Source organism: Ceratotherium simum, chromosome 11, assembly GCF_057802395.1.
Source record: "Ceratotherium simum simum isolate JZ-2026a chromosome 11, ASM5780239v1, whole genome shotgun sequence".
In the NCBI taxonomy this organism is placed as follows: domain Eukaryota; kingdom Metazoa; phylum Chordata; class Mammalia; order Perissodactyla; family Rhinocerotidae; genus Ceratotherium; species Ceratotherium simum.
Genome location: NC_141910.1, coordinates 30,482,124 through 30,493,615, shown reverse-complemented (window position 1 = coordinate 30,493,615; position 11,492 = coordinate 30,482,124). Strand labels below are relative to the sequence as shown.

Genomic DNA, 11,492 nt, shown 5'->3' with positions numbered 1-11,492 from the left:
TGGCACAAGGGGTGAAGGGACACCTTTATATGGTGACTGACAAACAATAATGTACAACTAAAGTTTCACAATGTGATAAACTATTATGACATCAACAAAAAAAGTTTGGTACAGGTGCATAAGTAGAAGACAGGCTAATGGAAAAGAAAAAAGCATATAGAAATATAGTGTCGATTAATGGTAGCATCTCAATAAGTAGGGAAAAGATGGATTTTCTTATAAATGTTGTTAGGACACCTTGATAGTCACATAGGCATCATTAAGATTGGATCAATTCCTCCTACCAATATGAAAAGATGTTCCATCTTGCTCATTAGAGAAAAGCAAACCGAAACTACACTAACATGTATTTCTCACCCATGAGACCGGCAAATAGCCAAATATTTTACAGCTTTCTCTATTGGCACTCTCATACATTACCAGTACATACTATTTGCCTATGGATGGGAAATTGGCAATATCTAGCAAACTTGCATATGCATTTACCTTTTGACCCAGCAATCTCACTTCTAGAAATCTTCCAACGTTAAACCGGTAAAAATACGAACAACACAAAGTTATTCATCGCAGCATCATTTGTAACTGCACAAAACTAGAAATAATCCAAATGTCCATCAATAGGACAAGGTTGAATAAACTTTGGTATATCAGCACAGTTGCTGTAAAAAGAAATACTATTATGGAATTACCTCCAGGTTATATTATTAAGTGAAAAAAGTAAGATGGAGAAAACTGTATATACTATTCTTCTGCTTATCTAAGGAAGGGCTTTGAAAACATATGCTTATGTTTAAAATAAATTACAAAATAAACTATAAACTATAAAAAGGATTCCTATGGGAAAGGGAGGAAATAGAACGAACAGGGCATAGAAGCCAGATTCCTCTGAATATACTTTTTTCTGTACATTTAACTTTGAACCATGTAAATATTACTCATAATTATAAAGCAAAATTAAAATTTAAAAACCCCTAAGACAAAATGAAAATGAAACACATGATCTTGTGCACTCAAGTGACTTAAAACACAACAATTGGACTGTACCTAGCGAGATATGCCTAAATAACAAAAAGAATTAGAGGGAAAGACAATTTTAAATCATTTTCACTAATATTATTGATGGTAGTATAAAAATTGTTATTCTGAGACTATTATGTGTAAAGCTTGTATAAAACAAATGGATAATTGTTGGTGTCATTGAGAAGTAGGATTTTCAGCATATAAGAAAGGAAATACACAGACGTAAGATCACTGAAGTTGAATTAAAAAAAAGGTAGTCCTGAATTTGAAGTATCAATATGAAGAATATGAACAAAATAGATACATATCTCTTAGTTCTGTTCACTGAACAAAGAATGATCAAACCAGTAGAAACGAACAACCCTAATGAACAACCCTAATGCCGACATTACTCTGTGTGTGTGTGTGTGTGTGTCTAATATGTATTATTGTCTATATAATACCATTTCTGAAAAAGTAAACAAAGCTCTTTGGAAAAATGGCTGATTCCAGGTCTGAAGAAGGAAATGTACCAGATAAACCTGGAACATCTCATTACCAGAAAACAAAGAAGCTATCAAAGATGACTTAAATACTAGCTAAGAATGGGACAATTTGAATATTAACAAGGGTAATAACTGCAATGGATTAGAACACATCAAAAATCCATGTTTATATTAATACTAAAAAAAGAAAAACTTATTGATCATCTTTAAAGGATATTAGAGAATCTATTCATTATACAAAAGAACCAAGCATTTTACTGTTTTTCCTGTATCTACTAGACATTAAGGTAACCAAATACTTAAGGAAAGTTCTCTTTTGGAAAGTATTACAGCTAATAAAATAAATAAAACTATAATGAATTAATGGATCTAGCTAATGATCACCAATGGCTGCTAACATCACTAGGAGAGAGAAAGTACCCAACACCTATGAAGCAGTACTGCAATTAAAAAAAAAAGTGTATTGGTATCCAATCTGAATCTGATAAAGCCTCTACATCTAGGGCTGGTTTCATGAGTAGCATCTGCGCAATCACACAGGGCTCTGCTCTCGGAAGGGCCCCATGTTTGGTTTAATGCTCTGCTGTCCTCATCTTGAAATTTGAACAAAGGGTCCCAGATTTTCATTTTGAACTGGGCCCTGCAAACTATGTAGCCAGTCCTTGTCTACATCTGACTACCAATTTACAGGAAACAAAAGTATGGTGATTTAAAAAGATGTCTACAAATTTTTTGACATTCCTTCCCTCAAAAGGTAGAGGAGCCTAATTTCTCTCTCCTTGAGTATGAACTGTGCTTTGTGGTTCACCTCTAATAGAATGTGTTGGAAATGATGGTGTGTGGCTCCCAAGAATACATCATAAAAGGCATGTGGCATTCACTTTGCTCTATCTCTAAGATCACTTGCTGGAGGGGAAGCCAGCTGACACATTAGGACTGGAGCACATGTATGGAGAGGTCCATGTGGTGAGGAACCAAGGGCTCCAGCCACAGCCAAGTGAGTGAGCCATCCTGGAGTGTATCCTTCAGCCCCAATCAAGCCTTTAGAGCACTGAAACCTCAGCTTAACGGTTTGAGTGCAACCTCACGACAGATCCTAAGCCATAACCATTCAGTTTATGCCACTCTTGAATGCCTGACCCACAAAAACTGTGTGAGGTAAAGTTAATTATTGTTTTAAGCTGCTAAGTTTTGAGGCAATTTATTACACAGGATTATATAACTAATACAAGAAAAAACAGGGAACATATTAAATGACAGCAGTGGGATGCAATCAGCAAAATCCAGGCCGTAGGAAACACTACAGGAAAATAACCTAGTATCTTCAACCAAAAAATTTCAAAGAAAAAACATCATATCACAGTGTTATTTTTGGATCTCAATTTAAGCAAACCATTTAAAAAGTTACAGGAGGAGGTAGCCCGGTGGCATAGTGGTTAAGTTCACACACTCCACTTCAGCAGCCTGAGGTTCACAGGTTTGGATCCTGAGCACAGACCTACACACCACTCATCAAGCCATGCTGTGGCGGCTTCCTACATACAAAACAGAGGAAGACTGGCACAGATGTTAGCTCAGTGACAATCTTCCTCAAGCAAAAAGAGGAAGATTGGCAACAGATGTTAGCTCAAGGCCAATCTTCCTCACCAAAAAAAAAAAAAAAAAAAAAGTCACAGGACAAATTTAAAACATGTAAATACTGACTGGATATTTGATATTAAGAAATTATTGATTTTTTTTAGGAAAGTGTAAAGATGGTATTACAGTTATGTTTTTAAAAGGGAGTCCGACTTCTAGAGATACATACTAAAATATGTATGGAATTTGCTTCAAAACGGCTATGGGAGAGAGGGGATTGATGGGGAAAAGGAAATAAGAGTGGTCATGAATTGATAATTATCAAAGCTGGGTGATGGGAACATGAAAGTTCATTGTACTATTCTCTATTTTTTATATGCTTGAAATTTTCCATAATAAAAATATAAAAAATAAGTATGCACTTATATCAATACAAATAAACAAATACCACACTATGAAGAGTGGGCTTAATAAAACCAAATAATTACAAGTAAGATGAAGACCATAAGGATTTGAATGTTTTATTGTCTAAAACAAAGTAAATAATTTTTAAGCGTCAAAATCAAAACCTACACTACACACTACTAACTACTGTATCTATTTATGGAACTACTCTAGCTTGGAATTGATATCTTTGGCACATATTATTTGATCCAATATTCTGTAATAACCTCAGAAGTATTATGCCTTATTTTTAACTGTTTGATTCAAATCATAGTCATATTTAGTTACCAGATGGAGTTTCTTCTTCACCTACTCCATCATGTTAGAAAAAGAGTGTAAATTAGCACGTTATAATGACTCATGATAGACTTTTATCATCCACACAAGAAAGCAGTGAAGAGAAGGTTATGCTAACCATTTGATGGTAAAAGAGACATAAACAGATGCTATTCACAAGTCTCAGTGCGCCAATGGCAATTACCACCTGTTCTGCTTCATCTATTAGTGCTATGCATGAAAAAGAAGCCAAGAGACAGGAAAACCACGCAGACACTAATCTTTACCACAACAATGGTATTTCAAATTCCTTCATTAAAAATACATACCATGCATAGTTCTAATAGAGTAATGCAAAGGATATGCAATTGCATGACTATCCTGGGCTGAAACCAGATAACTAGCACAGGTTCACAAAGGTCTCACCTCCATTCTCTTCTTTCCTTTACAAATAGGAAGGAGGAGTTGTTTGCTTCATGCAGATGTCTTAGGAAAAGAATCAACGCAGAAATGCCTCAATATTTCTCATTCTTGCCAAGTCAGAATTTGTGATAACTCATGGCTTAAGCCCCGCTGCAGGTATCATTAACATGATAAAGAAAAGGCTTGATCAGGTACAAAATTGCAAAGGTGGTTTGATTTTAAATATGAAAAAAAAAACCTCCTCAAACTTGTGTATAAATTTTAAAAAACCTAAAAGAAAGAAAATATTCCAACATATAGGTTAACATTAATCCTTGGTCAAGATAATAGAACTATGGCTCCATCTTCCTTCCTGAATTTTACAATATTTTTTTTAATATGTGCTAGTATTGTTACCGCTATATAAGAATTTTAAAAGATTTTTATTAGCATAGGGACAGGCTACTAGATGTCTTCTATTTAAAATTTAAATGTTTTACTCACTAAAGCAACCAAAGAAGATATGTACTTAAAATCTGTGCCCAAAGTATATTTCAAAGTATATGTTTCCATAAAAAATATAATTCAGACTGGCCTCCTCTCAGTATAAATTACTGACATGTTGTTGCAAATAAGGCTATACATTTTTCTACCAATATGTCACAAAAATACTAAGCATAATTAGTTCCCTGTCTCATTAAAACCACAGGTTTTTATTGACTCCAACAAAAAGCTCACTTACTGCAAGGTATTGTGTTTCAATGACCACCTGTCATTTAATAACAATTATAATAATTACAAATGAAAATAAACAGACTTTAGCCTCAAAGAGAAAAACAATGAAAGAGAAAGCAAAGCAAGAAATCTCAACAGTGGCACACAGGAATATTGTTTTCCTTAAATGTTTTGCTAAAAAATGGAAAAGGATGGGGGCGAGCCCAGTGGCATAGCGGTTAAGTTCACGTGCTCTGCTTCGGCAGGCCAGGGTTCAAAGGTCCGGATCCCAGGCATGGACCTACGCACCGCTTGTCAAGCCATGCTGTGGCAGTCATCCCACATAAAGTAGAGGAAGATGGACACAGATGTTAGCTCGGGGCTAATCTTCCTCACAAAAAAAAAGAAAAATCCAAGCATGTTTATAAAACTACCATGATAGTCTCTAAGCCCTCACACATGGGCCATATTTACCTGAAGTCATAAACACTGCCTTCTCCTGGAGAGAATGTGTAGGTGTAAACTCAGGATCCAACATTAGCTCTAAACAGAGTATGGCACTCCTTTCCTGATGCAGGTACACTCCCTCAGTTGTCTTTCAGATAACCACCTCAGGTCATATTGAGCCTCGGGTAATGGAATCTCTGGGTTTGAGATCTCATCTACACATGAGTCTTGATACCTCAGTTGTGTTTGACTGGCTGCTCGGGAGAAGGGAGAAGGCAAGTGCTCTCGTAGAGGAAACTCAGGGGAATTAATAGTACCCAAGGTGCACTTATTATGTTCCCAGCTCACAGGAAAAGCTTTAGAGATCCCTTTGGCTTAGAGATCCTCTTTAAATTGAGTATTTAAATAAAGCCAGTAGGCTGAGCTTCCATTTGCTTGCTATAGAGGATGAACTCATGAAACTGGAAAGCGGCAGCGTGTAGTTTTATTGGTTACTCCCCCAAACTGTTAGATCTAAAGCATTTGATCGTAAAACTGAAAATGGCCACCTTACTAGCAACTTCACTAGCCCTTCACCCATTCCTACCATTTAAAATCTTTCCACAACAGTACCAGGCATCTGCTGGCAATAATTGCACCAAGAGTTCCTCTTCAAACAAATATTTCTATGACTAATTAAGAAATATAATTAGAGGTCTATACCTTTGAGAATACAGGAGTATAAAAGTGAAAGGTAAACTTAGATGGATTTTCTCAACTTCTTTCTATACCCCATTCTGACGGAACCATCAAGGTCACTATTCCAGAGAAGACATGTAGTTATTTACATTCTTATTACAGTCATTTTTATAGGTTTTTGAGGACCAACAAAATTACAGTAGAATTTTACGGAGTAATGAATCAAAAATACTCAGCTGTCTTCAAACTGTACCTGATATAATTTAACCTGAAGATCTGTAAAACATCACAATTTTCACACGTTTACAGATGGACTTAAGTGGGAAGAACAGATCTAAAGTTAGAGATATCAACTGGTCCATGTGACATAACACTTAGGCTGCCTATCAAGGATTATCACTGTCACAGGTGGCCATGGGACACAGGAAGTGTGTAATTGATCTCTGGGAAGTAGGACCACCAGAAAGCTACATATCAAGACACTTGCTACCCAGCGAAAGGGAGATAGAAATTTAAAGAAACAACGTTCTGGTTACCACTATTACATCAAATGATCATAGAAAGATATCCTATGACAGGAAGGATCAGCAGGAAAAATACTTAAAGGATAACATCCGATCAAGGAAGGGAGAACTCGAGGCAATTGTTATTAAAACTGATTTGTGCCCTGTTCTGATAATATGTACCACCATTAGAGAACTACTATATGGAGTTCGTCACTAGGCTATTGTGACTTTATTTTTGTGTTTGTGTGAGGAGGATTAGCCCTGAGGTAACATCCGTCCATGCCAATCCTCATCTTTTTGCTTAGGAAGATCAGCCCTGGGCTAACCTCCCTGCCCATCTTCCTCTACTTTATATGGGACACCGCCACAGCATGGCTTGACAAGCGGTGTGTCAGTCCGTGCCCTGGATCCGAACAAGCAAACCCCGGGCCACAGAAGGGGAGGGCGCAAACTTAATCGCTATGCCACCGGGCCAGCCCCTATTGTGACTTTAAACTGAGATGATTACAGTAACTTCGTGCATGCAGGGCAGGGCTTAAGTTTCACACTAAGTACATATATCATTTTGATCAGAAGCTGTAACTATAACTCACCTACATTTAGATACTTTTAGATTAGATTTCTCACTGAGTCCTCGTTATAAACCATAAAGCCATAAATTTTTCACTATAAAAGTCTAAAAGAAATATACATTGTATACAGTAAGTAAAATCATTTATGTTTTAAATACCAAGGGCTTTTAAGTATCCTGAAATATTAATTTTCAGTTTTAAGAACAAGAGCTCAGTAAGTTATGCATAGTTGAATTTTTATTACATATTTGAACATGAACAAAAACACATGAAAAGATTCACTCTCAAATGTAAACATTCTATGTACATTTGGCCTTAACAAAAAAAACTGGTTATGTTAAAAGAGACTTAGGGTTTGAAAAAATAAAGATTAGGACAACATTTAAAAAATACTCTATAGTATATACATTCCTGGAATTTCTTTATTAAATTAAGTATGAGAATTCCCACCTGGTTTTCCATATCTACCCTTATTTCTACCATTATATCCACACTCATACTCTATCTCCACTCCACAGGCAACAAGGATAGCTTTAATCTGTACTGAGTTCAGTCATCAACGCCTCCATCATTTGGTCTGTCTTCATCACTGCTTTTATCAAACAGCAAAGGCCTATCAGAGATGCACCTGGATGACCCACTCCCATCTATTTTAAGCCACAGAATCCCAAAAGAACAGAAGACTTGCCCTCCTTTGGACCCCATTTCTAGTCATCTGTTATGACAGAAGTGCTTTCATAACCTTTCTCTCAAGGCTGGTCCCCACAGCCTCGAATCATAACTCGATCCAGTGTTTAGTCCTCTGACTCTAGATTCAGATCGAGCAATTGTAAAACCAATGAGGCAGTGGCTCACTACCCTAGGATTCTGAGGTCTAAATTTCATGGACTATTTGATAACCTATCTTGATAACAAAAAGGAAAAACACAATAATATTAGTAGAATTGGCAATCATTGCCTCATAGGATCAAAGCTGCCCTCTGATTTGGAGGCTGAGTGGAGCTTGTTTTATTTGATACTGAGTGACTCAAGAATACATACCTTTCTTTCTTTAAAGATGATACCAGAGAAACGCCCCTCCCAGTCTCCTGACTAGCATTCTAAATGTAGTAAAATGCTCATTTACCTCAATACAGACCGAATTTTTTTTCAATACCGACCTAATTTTTTTTCAACTGAGCATATCTTTGAGTTTAGGTCTGTTCTTGCCTTAGCAGAAATGGAGTCTTTTTTTAGCCAAAGAGAGTATCGAGGAATTGGGGGAAAAAAACAATAGCAAAATGATTCATTTTCTACATTCTTTAAAAAAAAAATTTCTCCCGAGTTTACCTGTGAAAAGCCAGTGAACATCAGTTTTTCATAAAAGTGACTGAATTAAGAGATGAGAATGGAATATAATTCTTTTATAAACATAAGAGATATTCAACCTCAAATAAAATAATAATAATAATATTCAAGCCCACTGTGAGTTCACGTCCAGGGAAGTTTTATGCATTCTATTATAAGCTCCCAGCTCTAGGTAAACACCGAATCACAGGCGGAAATATTCCATGTTTAGCACTAGAAGTGGCATTACAGTTCATTAACAGAATATACCAGAAAATGGTTAGGTAAATGAATATTACAACATAAAATGTACTGGTGATAAAACTGCAATAAAGTAACATAAGTGAGGTTTACAATATTTTTTTTTTACCAATGAGCCCAGGGGTAATTTGCATTAAACTATTGTCCGTCAAAACCTAACCAACCACAAAAACAAAAATCATCTTTTATGACTATTAAATCATGAAGAATTCGTATTCCATGACTTTTTGTCTTGGTGGTTTTCAGAGTAAGTAGGCTGTGTTAAGTAGCCTTGCTGATTTCTCCATCTTGAATAACGGCCAGTTCTGGAACTTCATGCATCCTCAGAACCTCTGCATAGAGCAAATAATTATGTAGGCTTCTGGGAAGGGGTAACTGACAGATAAAACTGTCAGATCGTAGGTGTCCTGGTTTCAGACTGGACCGAATTTCCAAACGACAAAGGTGGGTCAGGGATGGAACAGAGGCTGGAGAAACAAATAAAAAAAGAATGATGAAAATTTTTTAGACAGAAAGATATAATAGTATATTAAGACATATGCCTTTTTCTCCCCCCTCCGCCCCCCATTTTTGTGTAGTAAAAGAGAAGTGATATGCTACTTAGACTTACTTTTGAAAGAAGATTACTTGGGCCAGGATGACCACAATAACTTTATTTATTTATTCTTTTTACAGCCTTCACATGGTTCCTCTCCCTCCAGTTGCCGCCCACACATTCAAAGTCAGTGCCCAGGGCCAAATAAAACTAAATGTTCGGACTGGCCCCATGGCCTGGCCATGAAGTGCGCGCGCTCCGCTACTGGCGGCCCGGGTTCGGATCCCAGGCACACTCCAACGCACCACTTCTCCGGCCATGCTGAGGCCGCATCCCACATACAGCAACTAGAAGGATGTGCAACTATGACATACAACTATCTACTGGGGCTTTGGGGAAAAAAAGGAGGAGGATTGGCAAAAGATGTTAGCTCAGAGCCGGTCTTCCTCAGCAAAAAGAGGAGGATTAGCATGGATGTTAGCTCAGGGCTGATCTTACTCACAAAAAAAAAAAAAAAAAAAAAACTAAATGTTCAAATTCTAAAGATCTGGCAATACCAATCAGAACTTAAGAAATGGATGAACTAACTTTAGAAATGACGAAGCTCGCAGCAGCAAATGCTACATCCCTCTTACTGTTTCATTGCAAATGGTCTCCAGACCTACCACATCAAGTGAATAAATGTGTAGCTTACCAAAGTTTTTCTCTTTTTATCCATGACATGGAATGAAATTTTAAAAGTGACCCAGAGAGAAAAGGAACATTTATTGAGTGCCAACTATGCCATATGCCCATCACTTCCCACACATTCTCTTTTTATCTTCATTAACTCTATGAGGTATCATCACGCTCTTATAAAGATAAGAAAACAGAGGTTTAAGTAACTTTCCAAAGGCCATACATCTAGTACATAGTAGAGCCAGCAGTCAAACTCAAGTGCATCTGACCCCAAAGCATGTGTGTGTGCATGTGCACGTGCTAAAACCCTGCTACCAAAAGCTCATTACCACTTAAAGGATAATCCACATGCACTTAACTAAGAATCATAAGACAGCAGTTTCATTTTCCAAGATGTAAAGTGTTAACTAAAGAAGTTTATGTCCATGGAAACTGAGAGTGCTAAAAACAGCTAGTGGTTTTATGTGAAACAAATCTAACGTCTTTTGTTAGTCCAAGAAATCTTCTATAAATCTCCATGAAATGTAACAATAATTAACAGTCCAGGATCAGAGCAGCAAAGACAAGTACTATCAAGAACCCAGCTGGTCTGACTCCAAGTCTAGGGTTCTTTAAACTGTAATACCCCATAGGGCCTGAAATATACTAATTCTCTGACATCTTCAACATCTTCTAAACCACTGAAGTTAATCTATCATCTTACATTTCAGTTTAAGCTTATTGGTGTAAGTTTAGTTTAGTTTATTCAGAGTTTGGGAAACTCCTCAAACCACAGTGTTTCAAAATGCCAAATAAGAAAAGCAAAAGAGTTATCTGATTTTGAACATAAAACCTGAGTCTAAGAGAAGATGATAAATGAAGAATCATCACACTCACCTCTAAGATGGGAAAACACAGGTAAAGGGAGCACTGGAAGGATTAACAGGAATAGGTACAGAGAGCATGCCCAAACTGCAACCCCTCCTAGTTTTCCAAAAGAGTAATCAGGGTGAATCTCAACAAGGAGGTTGACCATGCGCAACTATTACATATACGGAAGCCCTCTTACCCAGTGAGATCAGGAACAATAATTGGTCCTAATGTCACTGGGTATGCCTAAACGTAATAAAAGTTTTGGAAATAAGCATAACTGATTCTTGGTAAGCACACAACTCAGCCAGTAGGGACAAAAGCATGTTGGCATACTAGAGAGTAGCCTATCAGCTGCAAACACTGAGCATGCCCTGGACACAGTAGGATGGACTGACAGAGGAAATGACAAGACTGCAGTGCATGGGTTAAAATGAGGCTGGTTAAAAGAATTTTTACTTATATTCAGTTGGAGTTTAATATGTTCTTGTTAAATTGAAATCTCTTCATTCTGCACATTCTTGTTATTATAGATACTTATATCACACCCAGAAGGAAGATAAAGGACGGTTGTGCAACCTAGAAGAGAGCTGCTCACTCAGGACTAAGGGATCCTTAATGCATCTCCAGCTTCTCCAATTTGACAGACTATATTGACTTACAAACTCCTCAGGCTGCAGAGTTCTTCTGGCTACCCGACAGCCTTCTGCAGCACTGACAA

General features: G+C 37.1%; 1 protein-coding gene across 1 annotated transcript in view; it reads right to left on the bottom strand.

The window, feature by feature from the left end:
• Window positions 1-7,341: 7,341 nt before the first annotated feature.
• Window positions 7,342-11,492, bottom strand: part of ASB3 (ankyrin repeat and SOCS box containing 3) — a 107,718-nt gene continuing 103,567 nt past the window's right edge. Inside the window, exon 10 of the mRNA XM_004436650.3 lies at window positions 7,342-9,176. Within this exon, the coding sequence (XP_004436707.1) occupies window positions 8,971-9,176 (206 nt within the window). The 3' untranslated portion in view covers window positions 7,342-8,970. The remainder of the gene's footprint in view (window positions 9,177-11,492) is intronic.